The sequence below is a fragment of the Medicago truncatula genome, chromosome 1 (genome assembly GCF_003473485.1).
Source record: "Medicago truncatula cultivar Jemalong A17 chromosome 1, MtrunA17r5.0-ANR, whole genome shotgun sequence".
Lineage (NCBI taxonomy): Eukaryota > Viridiplantae > Streptophyta > Magnoliopsida > Fabales > Fabaceae > Medicago > Medicago truncatula.
This window is the reverse complement of record NC_053042.1, coordinates 48,797,984-48,819,233: the sequence shown is the minus strand read 5'-3', so window position 1 is coordinate 48,819,233 and position 21,250 is coordinate 48,797,984. Positions and strand designations below refer to the sequence as shown.

At 34.5% G+C, this 21,250-nt stretch overlaps 4 protein-coding genes across 4 annotated transcripts; 2 read left to right on the top strand and 2 right to left on the bottom strand.

The window, feature by feature from the left end:
• The first annotated feature begins 379 nt into the window (after positions 1-379).
• Positions 380-3,720, top strand: LOC11419748 (GPN-loop GTPase QQT2). The gene is made up of 6 exons (XM_003592173.4): positions 380-586; positions 827-950; positions 1,123-1,349; positions 1,768-2,058; positions 2,895-3,100; positions 3,229-3,720. The coding sequence occupies exons 1-6, from the start codon at positions 512-514 to the stop codon at positions 3,494-3,496; spliced, it is 1,191 nt and encodes a 396-aa protein (XP_003592221.1). The 5' UTR covers positions 380-511; the 3' UTR covers positions 3,497-3,720.
• Positions 3,721-4,431: 711 nt separating this feature from the next.
• Positions 4,432-6,864, bottom strand: LOC11425105 (pumilio homolog 12). Its single transcript, XM_003592172.3, has 5 exons — positions 6,326-6,864; positions 5,835-6,000; positions 5,516-5,679; positions 4,750-5,008; positions 4,432-4,681 (listed from the first exon to the last, which is right to left on the bottom strand). Exons 1-5 carry the CDS (start codon positions 6,862-6,864, stop codon positions 4,559-4,561), a joined length of 1,251 nt encoding a protein of 416 aa, XP_003592220.1. The 3' UTR covers positions 4,432-4,558.
• Positions 6,865-7,952: 1,088 nt separating this feature from the next.
• On the top strand, positions 7,953-13,468 carry LOC11421571 (sec-independent protein translocase protein TATB, chloroplastic). The gene is made up of 6 exons (XM_003592171.4): positions 7,953-8,295; positions 8,390-8,511; positions 10,827-10,886; positions 10,987-11,146; positions 12,975-13,121; positions 13,217-13,468. The coding sequence occupies exons 1-6, from the start codon at positions 8,079-8,081 to the stop codon at positions 13,285-13,287; spliced, it is 777 nt and encodes a 258-aa protein (XP_003592219.1). The 5' UTR covers positions 7,953-8,078; the 3' UTR covers positions 13,288-13,468.
• An 864-nt stretch (positions 13,469-14,332) lies between these two features.
• On the bottom strand, positions 14,333-20,858 carry LOC11420479 (N6-adenosine-methyltransferase non-catalytic subunit MTB). Its single transcript, XM_003592170.3, has 7 exons — positions 20,724-20,858; positions 18,380-20,642; positions 18,209-18,292; positions 17,960-18,064; positions 17,723-17,831; positions 15,566-15,717; positions 14,333-14,985 (listed from the first exon to the last, which is right to left on the bottom strand). The coding sequence occupies exons 2-7, from the start codon at positions 20,603-20,605 to the stop codon at positions 14,548-14,550; spliced, it is 3,114 nt and encodes a 1,037-aa protein (XP_003592218.1). The 5' UTR covers positions 20,606-20,642; positions 20,724-20,858; the 3' UTR covers positions 14,333-14,547.
• Positions 20,859-21,250: the final 392 nt, after the last annotated feature.

The window sequence follows — 21,250 nt, the reverse complement described above, 5'->3', positions numbered from 1 at the left end:
ATTATAACTTCAAAGATCAAACACAATTGCTTTTCTAAGGGTGAACCAAACATGTGAGAAATTGCTTTTTTCAATTATAAAGTTATATAAGTGCTATGGACTACGCGTCCGTTTGGATTAACTTATTTTAGAGCTTATGCATTATTTATAAATTTATTAAATAGTTTATGAAAAAATAACTTATAAATATACAATTTTCGTTAATAAAATAATTTATTTATTTGCATAAACTTTTTTTTATAAGCTCGATCTAAACAGAATCAAACACATGGATAAAAAATGAGTTTACATTTTTTTTTTTTTTTTTGAGCAAACGTTTTTTTTTTTATTAAGAAAGAAAAAGACGAGTTTACTGTTCCATTTATTTTCTTTCACACACGGTCACACCTCAATACATATATACATTTTTCTCTGTTTCTCTCTCACGCACACGCCAGCTCTCTCGGAGACAACCCGCCGGCGCTGTTCTCTTTCACACCACCAGAGTTGTTCGTGCCGCCTTATCACCACCATGGACGCAGATAACGCTTCAAAGAACGCTAACCCCGACGACACCCCCATGGAAATGGAAGCCGGTGACTCTCAAGTACTTTCTCCATACTCGCCGCTTATTCACTTTTACTTTACAAATTCAAACAAAATTTAATTAGGTCAAACTTAGATTCTGTTGTTGACTCACAGGCACGATAGACTGTGTTACTCTAAAAATGATAAACCCTAAAAACGTTTTTTTGTTGTATTGTTGTAATTTTGTGAGTTTAATTTGAAATTCTGAATCATGGAATGTTTTTTTTTTTTTTTTTTTTTTTTTTTTTTTGTTTTGAAGGAAAAAAACAAACAAAAAGAGGAGCTGAGTGAGTCTATGAAAAAATTGGACATTGAAGGTTCCTCTTCAGGTTCACCTAACTTCAAAAGAAAACCTGTTATCATCATTGTTGTTGGAATGGCAGGTCAGTCACGAAAGGATTGCATTTACTTCTATTGCATGTTCAGTTTCTCAATGAGTTTTTGACAAAATCACTGTTACTGCGATACCAAACATGCACATTATTGTTTCTTTTTTTCTATATATTATTGCATACGTAACTTTGCTGATTTGGAATATAACTCATTTGTGTTTAGGGAGTGGGAAAACAACACTCATGCATAGGTTGGTTACACATACTCATCTGTCAAACATTAGGGGTTATGTGATGAATCTCGACCCGGCTGTCATGACACTTCCATATGCTTCTAACATTGATATAAGAGACACTGTTAAGTATAAAGAAGTCATGAAGCAATTCAACCTTGGCCCCAATGGTGGAATTTTGACTTCTCTTAACTTGTTTGCAACCAAGTTCGATGAGGTTAAGTTTGCTTATCAATACCCTAAACTCATATACAGTATAACATGTATATTGCTGGCTATGGACTGATTGCATTTTGAATTAAGTTTTACTTATATATGCATTTGGTGGAAATTTATACCTCTTAATATCACTGATACTAGTAACATGATTCCTGCTTCATTTTTTTTTTATGCCGGGTAGCTTTCCTTGAGCTTGTTTGATCTTATGTTTTTTTTTTTTGTCCTCTAATTAAGCTATTGGTATAATGCTTCAGATAATAATGTTTACATTGTCATTGTCGGTGGCTCGTTTTAGGTCCTCATTTGTTGTTCTAGTCCAACAGTGCATTTGTTTTCATGCCGATATGTTTTACTTTTGTTCCCATTTACAGAACTTTAAATGCAATTTCACTAATATTTATGCCCCTCAATTTCAGGTAATTTCTGTTATTGAGAAACGAGCAGATCAACTGGACTATGTTCTTGTGGATACTCCTGGTCAGATTGAGATATTCACATGGTCTGCTTCCGGTGCTATCATCACAGAAGCTTTTGCCTCCACATTTCCCACTGTAGTTGCCTATGTAGTTGATACACCTCGTGCAGAAAATCCTACCACTTTTATGAGCAACATGCTCTATGCTTGTAGTATCCTCTATAAGACAAGGTTACCTCTCATCTTAGCATTCAACAAGGTCGATGTAGCACAACATGAGTTTGCCTTGGAGGTATTGTTGATTTTGATGAATTTTCTTTAGCTTCAATTGTATGTGATGTATTGTTGAGATTAGTTCCTTGAAAGCTATAGAAATGATAGGATATGTTTCAGTGTTTGTCTTTTAACTCACTACAACAGGCAAGTTTAACCTGTGAGATCTAATTGATAGTTTTATCTCGGAAGTTGTTTAAACTACAAATTATTGTTGCCTTTTAAGTACTTAATTTGAACTATTAAGAGTGATAAATAAATCATGACATTTGGGCTGTGTCTGTGATGAGGTTTGGCCTCACACTAAAAGATTAATCAAACACCTTGAAAACAGCTATCAAGTTCATGGCATTCAATTGTCCTGTGAATTAAGAGTTAGACTTAATTGTTCTATTTTGTATATTTTCTTTATCACTTAAGCATATTTTCTTGCCTCTCTCTTATTGCACGTATAAATACTTATTAAAAGGTCTTATGCTTCGTGGATTTTAACATTTTATTCAATTGGAGAAAAATTGAGTTGAAACTAAAAAGTAATTCAAGTTTTAAGTTTAACAGATTGGGGTGAAATGGGAAGCAATATTGGAGTTAGTTATTAGTTTTCCCTTTCATGTTTAAGTTATTATTTTATAGGCATAAAACCATTTTCCTGTAGTTTCAGGGTTTATGGGCCTCTTCCTTTGTATATTTGAGCTGAATCTATTTGTTTCTGCTCTGATAAATAAAACAGTTACACTATTTGCACTCCAATAACCGGTCAATTCTGTTGAACAGAACTTGTGTTTTCTCTTGTTTTTACATCTGCAGCTGATTTTTTTTTTCCTTCCTTTTGTCGAACTTGTTTTGGGTATCTAGTGGATGAAAGATTTTGAGGTATTCCAAGCAGCTGCAAGTTCAGATCAGTCGTACACGTCAAATTTAACTCAGAGCCTTTCTCTGGCACTGGATGAATTTTACAGTAATTTAAGATCAGCTGGAGTTTCTGCAGTTACTGGTGCAGGAATTGAAGGCTTCTTCAAAGCTGTTGAAGCCAGTGCAGAGGAATACATGGAAACCTACAAGTATTAACTGCTCTTGACATATTTTCATTTGTTAGCTTCACCATTATTTCACTTTTGATTTTGCATTTAGTTAGGCTGTATGTCTTTGATGGCTAAGCAATTAACTTTTTCTATTATGCGATGTTTAGGGCTGATCTTGATAAAAGACGTGAAGAGAAACAGCTATTGGAAGAAAATCGCCGGAAGGAGAACATGGATAAACTTAGGAGGGAGATGGAGAAATCTGGAGGAGAAACTGTAGTGTTGAGCACTGGTTTGAAAAACAAAGAGGAGGACGAGGATGAAGAGGATGAGGAAATGGATGATGATGATAATGTTGATTTCGGGACATACACTGAAGATGAGGATGCTATAGATGAGGACGAAGATGAAGAGGTTGATAAGTTTTCCTTCTGATGTGATTTTATGAACGTTTGGATTGCATCGGAACTAGCGCTTGTATAGGACCTTGACTTCATTTGGTACATGCATACTACCTTCGTAGTACGACTGACTGCCGATTTATTGCCCTGTTATTTCATACATTCTATCAGCATTATTCTCTCTAGGTTCTTTTCCTTGATGTTTTTTATACTAGTAGGAGTAATTGCAAAGGTAACCATGCTTGATTTTTGTGCAAATTGAGGACTAATGATTATTACGATGACTTGTGTGACCTAGTATCTGTTTGTTTAGGGACAACAATGTGTAGAGTCTGAATGAGATACTATAGTGCTCATCTCCACATACGCAATTTGAAAAAGAGTAATACTGGTTTTCTGACGAATAAATAATAAGATATATATAACTGAGTTTTTGCCTAAAGCCTATTAAGAATTATCCTAGTCAAAAATTAAATTTGAAAACTCTTACCGAGAATTTAATTTGGAAGTTAATCTAAAATTAAATTTATTATTCTATTTAGAAATTTAGTATTACGATTTTCAAATAAAGAAAGTATTAAAAAACACAATTTATTTATTTTGGGTTGAATCGGGTATCGAGTGTAACTGAAGAGACTAATCTCTCGAGTCGAGTAGGACTACAATAGATGACAAAATTTATTCCTCAACGTATTCTTTTCTTTTTTACTTTGACCTTTGACACTTTGCCGTAAATTGCTACAATATGTGTTGGAAATCATGTTTATTTTTTTGGACAGAAAGAAACAATGTTAAAGTTCAAGGAATTCAACGTTGATCTAACTTTATAATATTTACATGAATCCATACAATATTCCACCTTACCATAACACGTAGTAGCATAATTTTCCAAGTTGCATAAATGCAAAAGTTAAAGAGGTTATTTATGAAAGAAACACAATTTTCAAAACATTCATTTTCATAAGCAAGATGAGAATTATTTTCACGTTGTTGTCCCTGTCTTAGACAATAAACCAAACAAACTTGTAACAAAACTGATGAATATTGTTCTCAGCATATCACATGAAAAGATAATAAAATAAATTGTTGTGATTCATTAAACACCAAACCTACTTCTTTCTGTCATGGCCATTGTCAACACCCTTTTTCCGTAAAGATGGCTTTGAAGTATTCTCTTATTAGATGTAATGAGCTTAGCAAGTTCTCTATGTAGACGACCCTGAAATAATTAAATCACCATCAAAAGAGAGATTAAACAAACATTTCAAAACATCAAAATACACAAACCTTAGTGCATTTGAGTGCTCTTTGTGCCACATAATTTCCAAAGGGATCTTGAACGACATTCAAGAAATCACAACTTTTCATTATCTCCTCAACTATAACAGCAACATCATTCTCGTTGGAAAATCTCAATAGATCTTCCACCACATTGCTGCTATGCTTGCTCATAGAAAATCTAGCAAATTTGCCGCGAAGCTGTTTGATCATCTTTTCCCTTGTTGCAGAACTCTCCATTGTAATTACAAATTGCAAGACATAGTTTCTTCATACATGAAAAAATTATATTTATTATCAAATTATAATTTCAAATTGAAGGGACATTCAAACTCATAAATATACTACGTTTAAAATTTAAAAGTCATAAGTTTATAAAACACATGATGAATGATATCGTATTATACACCATTAATTAACAACCCTAAGGTGTTCATAATTATTTAGTGAAAGAGAGAATAAAACTCAATCTTTCAGTGGTAAGTAATGACTTATCATGTCTTAATACAATTTTTTTAAACTTGCTTAAACTTAAGGCAATGATCTTCTATTAAGATTATGATTAATATTAAGTTGAACCTCTTATATTAAGATTAAGTTTAAGGTAGCACGTTTCTTAGTCTATGTGAAATTTGTAACATAAATAATTACTAGTAAGTTTAACTGTTTAAGCAAGTGTAAAGTATGTGAGATATCATATCAATACACTTTCAAATGTGGAATGCAAAAATAAAAAATAAAATGTAACTATCAGTTCAAGAGTGTAGAATTAAACCCATATGGATCTTCTGCTAGAATCATAGCATTTGAGATAATTTCTGTGACTAGCAAGCTTTTGACACTTCCCTCAACAAGGCTAAGGCATTTTTGAATAATCGAACATCCAATTTTGTCGGTTGTAATATCTACACAATTTCTTGCTACTTGATCCAAAATAACCTGAAAGATAGTTCTTCGATTAATTGAATGAAAAAATTATTTATTTTTTAACCCCGGACCTTGCTTATGTATTGTTCCCACGAACTGAGCTAAGCTTACAAGAACTATATAATTGAAAGGAAAACAAAACAAGTTTGAGACGTAGCATTAATTACTCTTTTGTGTTCGGACTGAAAAAACTTCAGGCACTGCAGAATGACATAACCACCATTAAAACTTTTCACCAATGCAAGAGTGATACGATGCATTGTACACACAACTACATTATATGTCGTGAATGAGAGTTTGATATTCTTTAGCATGTTCTGCATAACCCTTGTTCTGCAGCAAGAAAAATAGATTTACACAAATTTAATCTATGGTATTTTTAATGTTACCATGTACATATATATAATTTTAAAGTCTTAGGCATGTTACTAATATATGATAGTGGACATGATACGTTGAGTTCGTATGTTACTATGACATTTTGTAGACTTAATTCATGAAGAGGTAACAATATTATCAGATTAAACACTTATCATAAAGTTTTAGATTTAACACCGAATTTCGACATATATATTCTGCACCTTATGTTCTTGATAATAAAAACTAGAGCATCAAATATCATGACCACACAATTTAAAACCTTATGGTGACAACATACCCGCGATTGTCCATGCACACATGTTTCAGCTTTTGATCATCCGAGATAATCGATAAAACAATAGATTCCATCTGCTCCGGGGTGACACCACTCCTTGCTTGAAAAATCTTTTTAATCAAGTAGTTGTTGTTGTGTGTCATTAGCTGGTGTACATGATCCTTCACGATTGAGAGGATAAACTCAACATCTGCCGGGTTGCCCTTCTCGATCTTCGCCTGCAGATATTGACATCCACGCCAATCCATTGCCATTGAAAGTACCAACTCTCTCATCATCATTGAAGGGTGATTGTCAATATAAGTATGATTAGTACTGCCGGTTTCTCTACGATTGTTATTATTATACGACAAAGAAAGACCTCCCATTACGGTGTTAATGTCTTCTATCATAGAAGCGTTATTTATAAAACCATATTCATAATTGTCACGGTGATGCTGAATATTAGAACCAAAGAAGGTTCTCACATCTTGAACATTATTGGTATAAGGTTGAAAAACTTCATGGAAAGATGGTTGAAGAGGAAGCCAAGGTTCCTCCATAATGAGGGAAAAGGGATCAAAAGAATAAGAAACTTTGTTGGTGACTTTCCCACCCTGGTAATTAACAAGACACTTAAGGATTGGGAGAAATACAACAAAATAGTTATAACATAAATAGAGAACAATTGAAAGACATATTCTTAAACATAAAAATAAAAAAAAAAAAAAAAAAAAAAAAAAAAAGACAATATTCTTTTATAGATTGACTCATATACTTAAATTCATAAAAACTGTAATGTTTCCATATTTATTTGAATAGAAGATTGACTCCACTTTTGACCAAAAAAAAAAGGTTGACTGCAAAGTGTTTTTTCCAGAAAAGATTGACTCCACAATTTGTTTTTATAAGGTTATTATTTCATTTAACTCTTTGATAAGTTTTTTTTAGGCATGAAATTGCTTCAAAAAATAAAAAAGATATGGAAACAATTTGAGTCAAGAAAAGAAGGTTTTTCAAAAATAAAAATTTCAAATATTTTCAAGTTGATTTCATAGACATTTCGACACAGTAAAAAAAATTGCCTCAAAAAATAAAAAGATACCGTAACAATTGAGTCAAGAAAAGAACTTGTAAAAAAAAATCTAGTCAAGAAAAGAAGAATAAAAAAGCATATAGTTTATAAAATTGAATTTGATTTAAAAAAAATAGGAATCTAAAATATATTTTTATTTATGTTTATATCTATTTAAAAAAGCAATTATTTAGAGAAATATAATATAAAAATATTATAGATAGAGAAAGTCTTACATAGATATAAACATAAATAAAATTATTTGAGCATAGTCGCATCATTCAACATCATTGAACTAATTTATCTTTGTCAAAATGAGCTTAACTATGAACAATAATGCATATTATATGCGAGGTTCAGATTCAAATCCTGACCATCAAAAAGAAAAACCAATTTATGTTTAAAAAAATAGTGTACAAACTTTTTACATTTGATTTTGTTTCTGACTATAACATCTCTCATTGACTTTACAATTGATTTTTAATCTTAAATTTACTCTTCAACACATACATAAATAATTTTATAACCACAATCAATCTACGTAATCAATTTAATCCTGCCATGTCACATCATTTTATTTAAGACCAAAGTGAATTTCTGGGAAGAGATTTGCTTTAGCCATTAGATTCTTAGAGATAGGATTCGAGGGCCAAAGCAACAGCAACATCAAATATCAATCCAAACATCATTCAATACATCAAAATGCTAACAGCAATTGCTTCTTCTAGTTCAACCATGTTATTATGTCCTAAACTAGGAGGAACATGTTCAATGTCACTCTCCACCACTACTAGTTCATATTCAAAAACCCAACATTTTTATCTCCATTCATTGGGTCACCGTCTTTTCTCTCCTTGGAATGGTTTGAAGAATCTGGGTTTCTCTATCAAGCCCAAAAAACCATTTTTTCATATTATAGGTATAATTTTAGCATTCAACTTTTATCATCTCTTTTGGGTTTTGTTTTTCAAGAATTATATTTTACTATACAATACAATTTACTCATTTTGTAGATAGAAAGGGTCGGTGTAAGGGTAACGTGGTTTATGCGTCTCTCTTTGGGGTTGGTGCCCCTGAAGCTCTTGTAATTGGGGTTGTTGCTTTGTTGGTTTTTGGTCCTAAAGGTCTTGCTGAGGTCAGTTTCATTCTTCTCTTTGTTTTTAACAATTTGAAATGTACTTCCCTATGTAGTAATTCAGATTAGATTGCATAAACTATACTTATCATGATAAGTTTAAGAATATTTGATGACTTCATATTCTGTTAATGCATACTATTTCACTTTGTTAAGGAATCAGTGATTTTAAAGCTTAATTTTTTTTTTTTATCACTTTCTGATTCATGTGGTTCGGTACATAGGTTGTGTTTGGATAAACAACTTAATTGAGCATATAAGTGCTTATTTAGAAGCTATTTTTATAACAAAAGATAGAATAAAGTTCAATTGTCTTCATGCAAGCAGTAAGTTGTTTTCGTAAGCTATCCTGAGGAACTTATCAAAATAAGTTGAAATAAACTTAGACATGTCAAAAGTTTTTTTTTTTTTTTTTTGAACGAAAGACATATCAAAAGTTGTTTCCCTAAGCTCTCTCAAACAGTCTCGCAAGCACTTATGTTAGGTGATAAGCTCATTTAAGTCAATACAAACAGACTCTTAGTCAAGGAGCCAGTCTTGTAGCATTTTAAGCAGCTAGGAAAGGTCCAGGTGTTAGGTATAATTGGATATTAATTAGAATTAGTTGAACACTGTTTGAAGTAGTTAGAAGTTACTTGTGATTAGTTGCTAGTTGGTGATATGAGCTGCCTTAGGATCACTATAGAAAGGGATCATACATTCATTTGTAATCTACTTGATACTATCAAATGAATTATGATCACTTTATATAGCGATCCTAAGGCAATTAATATACCAACTAATAACTAATGACAACTAACTTCTAACTACCTTGAACAATATTCAACCAATTCTAATTAATATCCAATAATATCTAACAGCAAGGATGGTTTTATGATTTTATCTCAAACACTCTTGACAACTTGCTCTGTCTACTTTGCAAGAGAAGGAAAGGATGTCTATAAGGCTCGTGATTTTACATGTTATTGACATTAGAAAGGCTAACAGTCCTAGATTGTGTAAACTTCCAACTGACAAAACATTAACAATTGGTGAAACGTTCGAAAGAAGTTTCCTTTGGCTTATCAATTGTCATTACCTACCTTCAATGAACATTGATATAAAGAGCTTTTATTTTTCTTACAGCTTGTTTGTGTATCAATGTTGCATTCTTATGCTAAAGAAATAATAAATTAGTAATTTTATTCAGATTTTCATTGTGAATATTGACTATGTTTGTGGTTTGCGATTCTTTAATAAAAAGCAAAACCTCCAAGAAGCCAAATAATACCCAGATGCTAATGGATACCTGTAATATGTACCAATCTGCTTGAAAATTAACATTTTTCATTTTTTATTCGAATTGAACTGCTTCATAGTTCATATTTTCTCTTGTTACCACTAATCAACAGATAAATTCATGATTAAACCTGCTCTATCTTGGTTTTTTACATTTTCTTTCCCCCCATCTTAACCGTTACTAAGATGAATTGATCAGAGATAGATATACTTAATTTAAATCTTTGTTGAAAACAGTAATACCATGTGTTCTTGGATGCAGATAGCCCAAAAGTTTTTACTTTCATGTTTTTACTTTCAAGTAATACCATGTTTTTTTTTTTTAAATGTTGTTCATCAAAGTGAATACGTATATTCATACAGTGGACATGAAGTTAATAACTCGGCTATCTGTGAACCATGTGCGGTTCCTTACCAATTGAATAAAATGTCAATGCTACAAATAAGTTTGAAAGGGGTTCACATGAGTAGAATAGTTGAGCAATGTATTATAATACTATTGTAGATGATGATTTTTCCCAAGTTCTGAGATTCCTTCATTCATGATACCAAATGTATAATAATACTGTTGGGACGATGATTTTTCCCATGTTTTGTGATTCCATCATTCATGATACTTAGCTTGCCGAACATATTTGTATATCTTTGTTTTTTTTGACTTTATTTAAGGGAAAGGATAAGGCTCCCTCTATACATTTTACAGAATAGTCTAATTTACATGAAACAGTGGAAGATAATGCATTGCCGGTTGCTGTGAAAGCTATCCCGTCTTTTTGGGTATAAATAATTGTCTTGCATTCTTCAATGATTATTTTTGAATGAGATTAACTTTAGATTGTTGGAATAGAGTTCACTAGAGTCCCTTTGAGGCTTATTAGATACATTATTTACAAAATAATCGTTGTTGCTTTTGGTGATGGTGCCGATCTCACTTAGTGGGATAAGGCTTGTTTGTTGTTATTGGTGATGGTGGTAATCATTTTTCTAGCTTACCTTTTTGATAACCCCTTGGTTTTTTGCCGATTAATTGAATGCAGGTTGCTCGGAATCTGGGAAAAACATTGCGTGAATTTCAACCCACCATTAGAGAGATCCAGGTTAGTTTAAAAAACTCTCCAGAGTGTAGATTAAATTTGTTGTGCCAATGCCACTCGATTGATTCTTTGATTTAGCTACTTGCCATGTTTGCTCTTTTAGGACGTTTCAAGGGAATTTAAGAGTACCCTTGAACGGGAGATTGGTCTTGATGACATTTCAAACCCAACTCAGAACACGTACTCTTCCAATGTTCGCAACACCACATCAGCTCCACCATCCACCGATAGTACCAATGGTTCTCAGACTGCTGTTGACCCTAGTGAGTTATCCAGCATCTATTTTATATTTATTTGCTGGGTAGTTTAGAATATGAAATATGAATGGGTTATTTTTCCTCATATGCATTCTATCAATAAATATTGCAACACAATCATATGCATGTTATTTTCCCATCTTATGCATACTACAATTGCTATCAAATTAATATAGCTACAAAACAATCATCTGTAGTTGTAAGCTAACATATCAGCTGTTGAAGACGATTTTAGTATTTGCTAGGAGCAAGAAAATGGAATATACATATTGAAAGGAAAAAAAAAAAACAAAGAAAAAAAACTAGAGAACCTGATTGTTGTGGGAATATATGACCTCCCCGTCATGAAAATGGATTTGGTGCTGTAAAAAGCAACACAGTTTTTATCTCACCATTGGATGGTTGGACAAAGTTATAACAGTACCATCCAATAAAGATCCAATGGTTATAATTGAAAACTGTGTTGTTTCACTACAGCAGCAAATCCTGGTTCGTCAGTCATATAAGCAACTCTAATTTTTACGCCAAAGATCCCCTTCAAGAGATTTACTATAATTTGGTCTACCTAAATTGCATTCATTAGTGATTTATCTTGTATTTACCTTCCATTATTAGATTTCCAAGTTATCATTGAAGTTCGTTGTTTGTCTTTTAAACCAGTAAATTCATCAAGCTCAACTTCTATCAATTGCCATATGATATGGTTTATTGAGGTGTTTCATTTTTTTTAAATATATATTTTACTTTCTCATAAAAATTCATCAAATAGAACATGATAAAAATGAGGACATGCTACAAGAGTCCAATGAACTGAATTGCCACATGTGCTCTAATGTATTCCTATATTTGTGAACTTAAAGATTTTCTTGTGCTGAAATTTCTGATCATTTGTTTCATATATGATGTGTGCTCCGCCTTACTTTTATTTTGCCATATGTAAGCACAATCTATAGTTTGCAAGAACTAAAAAATAAATCACTGAATAACAAATGAAACTTCCGCTTACTTCTAGAATGATATTTTTAATAGCTAAATAAATTGGTATCATAGAGATAGAACGTTACAATAAACAAATGGTTATGCAAGACAAGATTGAATTAAGAATTTAATTATTAGACAAAAATTGGGATAGCTTCTATCGTAGAAAAGATGGAGGGTTGACCAGATGGAGGATAGTAGAATAATTAGAGCCAGAGACAAAGGAAAATTAGTATACACACACAGATGTCATCTAATAATCCATATAGTCCATCCTACCTAGTGGAAAGAGGTTTGTTTATCGTTGTGGTATCGTTAAATCATGCGATTTATGTACTTCTAGCTTTAGGAATAACTTGTATAATATAAAGAACCAAGTTGATGACCCATAGACACTTGTTGGATGCAAAATTCTCATTTGTCCTAGAAAGTGAACTATCACCATTTCCTTGTTCATAAATAGTTTGCGTTCCTTCTTTCAAATCCAATACTTATTTTCCCCAAAAAAAGTTCCTAAAACCAGATGTAGCAGCATAGGCAACAATCCCACAAACATGAAGAGTTTGAAGATAAGTGTTACAACATGTACATCTTATCAATTAAGCACTTCATCTCGATTGGCCATATCACCTGCATGGTTGAAACATGACAATTATTTCTGCCTTAGTGTAAGGGTTTAGTTTAAAAACAAAGTAATGGGTGGGGTGGTGGGGGGTGGGGTTTAAAACAAAGTAATGGGTGAAATATGCATTTAAGGAGGAGGATATTGCAACATGAGAGCATTTTTCCCATCAAATTGCCAATCATGTTTGATGTCAAAAACATGAATATGATGATTATATCTATAACAATGTAGATGGGAAGGCAGATCCAAGTAGAGCATACAGCTCTGAGGATTATCTTAAGATTACAGAAGAGCAACTAAAGGCAGCTGCCGCACAACAGCAGGAGCAAACACCCCCTCCTGAAGAAGACAAAAGTGAACGGCCAATCCAGCCTCCTGGTTTGTCTTTTTTATAGCACTTTCTCTCTCTTTTTTTCTCACTCATTCCATTCGACTTTAACTTCACCTTACTTTAAGCATAATTTGGTATGCAGCTAATGAAATAGCTGCAACTGTGCCACCACCTCAGAAGCCAGAAAGTGAATCCTTACCTTTGGATTCATAAGAACTACGAAGAAACTTGCCCAATTATCAGTTCATCACCCGGAATGTGGGCAACTACCGGATAGTGTAATCAATTTTGTTGCCTCCGAGTCACTTGAGTTGTGTAAAAAGTAAAGAAGAAAACTATTAACATGTAGTGTGCTTATGAATCTATTGTAGTTTAATCACTTGTTCAAAGCTGAGCATCCTCCCTCTCTCTTCCTTCACTATAACGACGATAAAACCATAAAAAAAAATAAAAAAATAGAATTGTCATTTGAAGATATAGGACTACAAAATTCGACAAATTTTAAAATGTACTGTTCACAAATGTGGTTAATAAAGTGTTAGATTTGTTAATAGAAGTATATCAAGTCTTACAATTTATTAACAAAATAATTGAATTTTATTAACCACAATTAAATGTGATTAACTTTGATTTTTAAGTATTCAAATCTACATTTCCTTCACAAAAAAAAAAAAAAAAGTATTAAAATCTACATGTAGTTGGAACATCCGAAATTGTGGTCAATAATGTTCAAATATGTGGTTAATGTGTTATTCAATCTTGATATAAAGTTTACACAATGATATATCCATTGAACTGCGTTAACACAAATGTGAACTACATCAACACAAATGTGAATTCAAAAGTTGTTGCAAAATGATGTTGAAATAACATTTCTTAAATGAAAAAGAAATAATTATTACATACAAAAATTATAAATTTTCAAGAACTTTATTTTAACCCTCGTTTTAAGTTTAATTTTGATACAAAAAATATTTGATTTCGTTAATAGCATATTGTTTTTTAAACTAAGCCATTCTTTATAGTAAAATAGTGTTCAATTTACCGTCTTGTACCCCAAAACCTTGAATTAAAACTATTCAATAAACAAATCAAATCATATTCCACAAATTGAAATTATTCATACAGTATTTGACTTGAACAATGTTTATATTTGTTTAACTAATTGATCCGTTTGGTTAGTTTGTTTGTACTCCGTAAAGGAACAAGATTGGTTACTAGCCTACCATTTCTCTCTTTCTTATTCACGTAAAGCATGTGAATTAAAAACTTATATCGCTTCAATTTGATAACATAATACACAATGTAACCAATTTTACAGTAATCCAACGCTTAATTTTATTTCCAACAAAACTTAATCGCAGGCGCTACCAAAAGAATGAACAGACATTTTGCGAATAATATTCTTCCCATTTATATTAGCAGGGAAAAAAATTATACAAAACATAACGCAACTTTATCCTGAAAGTTATGCTACAACATATTCATTTGTCTGAGTGTATCGAAATCTAGATAGCCTGGTGGTGGTGGTCCATTAAACCCATACATATCAAACACTTTATCATCTGAAGGCATTACAGAGCCTTCACGTCCCTTAAAGCCCTCCATAGGTGAATTAGCCCAAGGAGCTGGTGTAGAAGGGTTTGAGCTAGAAGCGTCTTGGTTGACACCGAGTGCAATTGGATTCTGCGGTGTAGAAGGCCTTCTGTTTGATCCGCTACCTGACGTCAAAGAAATGGTTACTGATTGCTGCTGCTGCATTTGTTGCTGGTTCTTCATTGGGGACTTTGGCCTAAGAGCCTCTATATCAGGAGTAGTCACCACTAAATGAGGTGCCTCTGGAGGTGGATTTCTTCCTCCACCACCCTGCCAAACTTTCCCATCTTTGTCGCCGAAGTTCTTTACATATGCCTGAATTTATGCAGATCAAATCAATGTGAGTAATCAAGCCAGAAAACACAGATCAAGTGACAAAGATAATAACGAGCTCCAACTCTGCAGGTGCCTATCTAAACAAGATAAAAGAAAATTTTGAAGTTGGAGGAAATTAAGATAAAAATGGATTAATTCATATATCTGTGTAGGAACAAATGAGTAAAAGACAGGCTTCAAAAACTTTTATATCAGACCAAGAAACTTCCGCCAGAGGCTAGCAGTATGTTTTAGGTATGAATTAGCCTATTGTACAACATCTACCAATATTTCAAGAAGTTACAGCCATAGCCCAAAATGATCGGATTAAAAATGAAGAAATAACTGCTCAGATAATTTTCTATGACTTATCTACTGATTGGAAAACTGTTTTTCTTTTCTTTTATTTGCGCAAGGAAAACTGGTTTCAGAATATAGTGGGTCATAACACCCTACTGGAACAGATAGGATGCTGCATATTTTATCCAACTTCCAAAGAAATAAAAGTTAACTAAAAAAGTTACAAAGGAAAACCTCACTTCAGATGTCATGCTGGTATATTAGCATTCACATTTCTTACCTCCTTATTAAAATTTGAAGACGACAGTTCTTTACCAAGTGTCAGCCAGCCAGCCCGGATATTGTGGTCTTCACCAAATAGTTCAAGTCTCCTCCTTCCAAGGGCAAAGTGTTCAACGATCCTATACATATCTTCAGGCTTTTGTGTTGAACCTGCAGTATATAAGCATTGAGCAAGAAATTAAAGAGATGCCCATTTTATTCTTTCAAGCAAAAACATTGCAATCCCTAAAGCATGTATTAAATGCACTTTTGGTCCCCCTACTTTATCTAAAAGAGGATTCTAACCCCCCCCCCCCCCCCCCCCATATTTAAAAATTTGAGTTTTTGGGTGCAGTTGGATTCTGCAGTGAATTCCCAGTAGGCAATTTTTTATATAGTTTATGAAAAAATTGCCTGAGAAAGAGCATGATCATAGTTGCTTGAAGTGAGCTCTATATCTAATTTCCTAAGTGCTTGCCTACTTGTCAAGACTATGTGGCTCTCTGTGCAAACTCCAAAGTACCATGAAAAACATGATCAATGAAAAAGTGCCTAGGGAAGAACGTGAAATCACAGTTGCTTGAGGTGAGCTAGCTATCTAATTTCCTAAGACGTCGATAAGCCAAAGAAAGAGCTTCTCCACTGAACCAGCCTATCAGCCAACAATTATAATGGGGCTACCAGCTACAACATCCCCTAATGACTAGCTTTCTCGAGGTAATAGATCAGATTGTGAAATAAGAATATGTTTAGTCCAGCATGAATAAAGCGGTAGGATCTACAAGTACAAAGTTCAATCCTATGGTAACATGTCGGGCCTCCCTATTGATTCTATATGAATGGTAAACATCTACCTTACTCTAATCTCAAGTTGTCGGATTTGTTATCAGTTCTTGCTCTGTTCTTCTTATAGGTTGAATTATGATGGGTCTGCTGAGAGATGGATAGCCCAAGGTCAATGATGGTTTATGTTTTTTAAAAAAGGTTGATAAAATAGCGGTTGTAGTTTGTGAAAGAGGTAATTATGTTTTTATGTGGCAGTTACTGTTTGATATTAACAGGCTGTTACATAGAAGCTATCAGAAAATGTAGACTTGTTTTGTCAATTCAGTGGAAGAAGAAGACTCGTTAGGGGAAAACATGTCTGTTGGTTGCTTTCAGGGAAAAAGATCAAAGAGCCCTGCTTCTGGCTGGTGAGGAAGTTTCAGAACAGCTCAAAAAACCTAGTTTTGGGCACGAGAGCATGAGATCTATCCAATTATTGTTTCTGGGCATAACCCAATTAACTTAGGTGTGCCACAAACCCAGAGGATCGACAGCCCGGCCCGTCTCAATTCGTTCAAAACTCCACTATCTAACACAAGTTCTGCTGCTACCAACGCACCAAATTCACAGTTCAGGAATAGCGGGACATAAATATACCTCACAAAGAGTATGTTAGGACATGTGAGGAGAGATGAGGAAAAATGTCTTCAATGTGGCCAACAATTTAGGGCCACTCAATAGGTGTCCTAAAAGAAAATTGTGGGTGTTAAATTTGGGAAATGATGGAGGACACGGAGAAAAATTGATAGAACAAGGTTCAAATGATGATCAACAAGGGCTTGCCTCCACATTTCAACCTTAACAAAGATGGTTGTTTCTGCATTGACGGTGAGAGGCCCAGATAGGCCAGTTATGATGGGTTTGGAGGTGGTCAAGGTTTATAATAATAATAACTGAAAAAATATCAGAATAATAATAATAACAATAATAATTATAAAAGGCGGGCTTAATTTAATAGTGCCACCTAGGCAGACAGAACTATGAGACAATTATGTTTTTACATGTGGAAGTTATTGTTTGATATTAATAGGGTGTGTGTTGCATAGGAGCTATCAGAGGTTACAAATTATTCAGTTAGTTTAGTGGAACGAAGAGACTCCTTTCCAGGAGGAAACCTGTGCTGTTGATGTTGTAATCAGACTGATCTATAAACCAGATTGGTCTATACAACCAGTATTCTCTGCATTTAATTATTGACCCAACACATTTAGATCCACAAGATTTATTTTGTTGCTTTGCAGCTTCTACTTATTTTTTAACAGCATCTATTGAGGAAAATATGGTAGAATATCGTCTAACATAATTATGGAATATGAGATGTCAATTTTACAGACACGATTGATAAACTAACCATAAGGAGGTTCTTCAGCTATAATTACATCCGTGTCAATGTTGGCGTGGATAATATGGCCATCAGTACTTCGACGAACTGTTCCTTTTATGCCCATCAAGCAATGTTCCTTCACCACAGCAAAACCGAACAATTTAGGTAAGACTACTATGTTTGACATCAAAACAACCATCTCAAATGATGAAATGAAGCTGCAGTCTACAGGTGCACAACAACAAAATATAAATTTTAACCAACCTTTGAATGTTGGAATAAAGTATGTGAATCATGCCGCAATCCTGGAGTTGCAGTACTTTTATTTGTCTTCACCCAACATATATCTTCACACCTACGAAATCCCCACTGTAGAAACCCAGTCCCAATCAAGAAAAACAAAATATAAAGATAGAGATTTAGCAGTGGAAGCAATAAATAGTAGGATATCAAAACCATAACCAATGATTAAAGTCGAATGCCATTAACAATCGCAACATTTAGATAGTTTACCTTCTTTAAACATTGACGGCCTTGTTCAAGGCCTACACCATCACCCACCCAAAGGAAGATGAAAGAGGGAGTATCTGCTATAGCCTAGAGAAGCCGACAATACAAATAAGATATCAATAAATTAATAAGCCTAACAAAAGAAAGTATTGTGAAAACATAATAATAGCTTACCTCGATCTTGAGGTTCATTATTTCTTCAAACGTCCAGCACTCCGTGTGTTCAGCAACACCAGGGGCTCGGTGCACATACTCCTCCCATGGGGGATCCACAAGAATGACATCAAACTTGGTCCCAAAGAACTCCGGAGTCAGTTCAAACTCTTTCAGATTACACTTGTAATACATGGGAGATGTTGCAGCTTTTTCCACAATCTCATCCTTCTTCTGTATAAGCTCCCTAAGCTTAGGATAGTCCTCTACAACATTCGTCAGCTCAAGCTCCCTGATGAAATTCTGAGGCCGCATACCAGTGTCAACAAAATTCTGAGAATAATCGTTCTGCTCACCTCTAGAAGGAGCTTTACCCATACTTCCACTACTTTTAGGTGGAGCCCATCCCCCTTGAGTTTTATCAGGTTGTGTTCCTCTTCCCATTGGCCCTGTATGATTGAAACCAGGACTAGAAATGCTTGGGGGAATCCCCCTGCCATGGCCTGATTGGTTAAAATACATCGCAGGATTTGGCGGGTTTCCCATATTAGCAGCATTAAATCTTGGACCTGGAGGCACAGGAGACACCGGTGGAACAGCCATCATATTCATGTCAACACCTCGAGGTCCAGGCCAAACAGATGGATTGAATGGTGACATGAAGACTCCAGGGGAAATTGGAGGACCAGGTGACATACCATGGGAGAGAGGCTGCATTGGCCCAGGCGGAGGCATGCCAAGTGGTCCATATGGTGATCCCATCATTGGCAATTGCATTCCAACTTGCTGGTTGTCTCTCCCAGGAGGCCTAATCCTTCCTCCTCTAACACCAACCCTATTCACTTTTATTCCTTGTGGACCACCTCTGTTAAAGGATCCAGAATCCTGATTTCCATATTGAGACTGCGAGCCACCAGTACTGCGAGGAGTTGCGACACCTCTTTGACCCCTTCCTCTTCCCCCATAAAAATCATAGTCATCATCCCCATATCTCTCCTTCTGATCTTCACCAGGTGCTACAGAACCAGATGAGTCACTCTTTCTTCCTCGTTCTTCCTGATGATGTGTCCGCTCTTCATTATTACCGCCTGATTTAGCATTGTTCTGTTGATTAGGTTCAGTTCTCTTGCCAAGGTTGGATCCAGAATCTGTTTTTCCATAATCAACGAACTTTGGCTGAATCTCTATCACATCATAATTATCATTTGAAATTCCAAACTTCGTTGTTGTTTTCACAGCTTCCCCCCTGAATCCATCTTTTCTACCACCGGCCCGACCGTGAGGCCTTTCGTTATCCATCCTATCATAACCGTGTCTCGGCAACTCCCATTCTCTGTTGTGATCAAAAGCACCATCCTCATTCTTTGAATCTCTATCACTATTACTCTGCGGCCTCCTTTTCCAATTATCTTTAGAACTTTCCCTATCTTTCCTCCTATTACTCCAAGTTTCATCTTTTCCTCCTTTGGACCTATCATCTTTACCACCATCATTCTCAATTTCCTTCCTTTTAAGACTGCCACTTTTTTCATGATCCATCTCGAAATTCTCCGAATCTTGATGACGCTTCCCACTCTTCTCAGGCGTCTTAGATCTGTCTGAGTTCCCAGTTTCTCTAAGACTCTTATCCCTAACCCTCACACTGCCATCCTCATCTACATTTCCCGGCTTCTCCACAGTTTCAACCACATCAAAACCAGTCGGTGGTGTTCTATGCCTCTTAGGCTTCTCAACCCTATCATCCCCTTTACTCTTAACTCTCTCGGAATCACTTCTTCTATCCTCTTTACCATGTTCATTCCTACCAGATCCACTCCTCTCCCTAGAATCACTTCTCTTCCCAATCTTGCCATCACCTTTCTCAGAACCACTCTCCTGCACTTTCTTGACACTAACAACATCAACTTCATCCCACTTTCTTCTAGAACTCTTCCCCTGTTCCGAATTACCACGGCTCTTATCCCTCGATTCTCTTCCACTTTCACGCATTTTATCCCCACCATCAAACTCACCATCCTCATAAAAACTACTCAATTTCTCTAATGTATTCTTTGCAGCCACCTTCGATCGTGAATCATAATCACCACGCTTCCTTCTTCCACTTCCGTCAGAACCTTCACGTTCACCTTCAGCCTCGCCTTCACCCTCATCGCCGCCACCATTCACATACTTCCGTGGCCTTTGTTGTTTCCTCTTATCAGTAAACTCCCAATCTTCCTCGTCCCTCTTTTTTTCGACCGAATCCATATCGAAAAATAAACCTGATGTTGAATGCCGCAAACTACTAATGAAATTTATATGCAAAACAATTAGGAATTAAAACTATAATGAAATTAATTTTCGAGGAAATTGAGACGAGGCTTACCGGTACCGGTGCGGGGTGGTGACGGAAAAAGGAGTATCGACTTTGGAGTGTGGTGTGTCGAAGGCGGAGAGGGAATGGAAGTAAGAAGACAAAAATTTCGATTGCTTTTTGCAATCCAAATTGGAACAAATTAGAGAGACTGGAGAGTATATTATATATTGGGCCTGGAGCGTATCTTATATGTTGGGCCGATCCTTAAATTTAGTTTGTTTATAACGACTTGATTTTTATTTTTTTTAAAGGTAAACCGCTTAATAATTTAATTAATTTTATTTATGCAAAAGGAAAATATATAAAATAAAGGTTTAAATATTTTTGTTCGCCTTATAAATATAATAATTTTTTGTTTTAGTCTTTCTAAAAAATTTATTCAATTTTTAAATACGAATTCATATTTAATTCATGTTTTTTAGAGATTTTTTATAATATTCTACAAATTTTTGCACAATTTCATTAAAAAAAATACAAAGGCTACATATGAGTTTATTTATAAATAGTGACCAAAAGTGGTGATTGAAAATTTTATA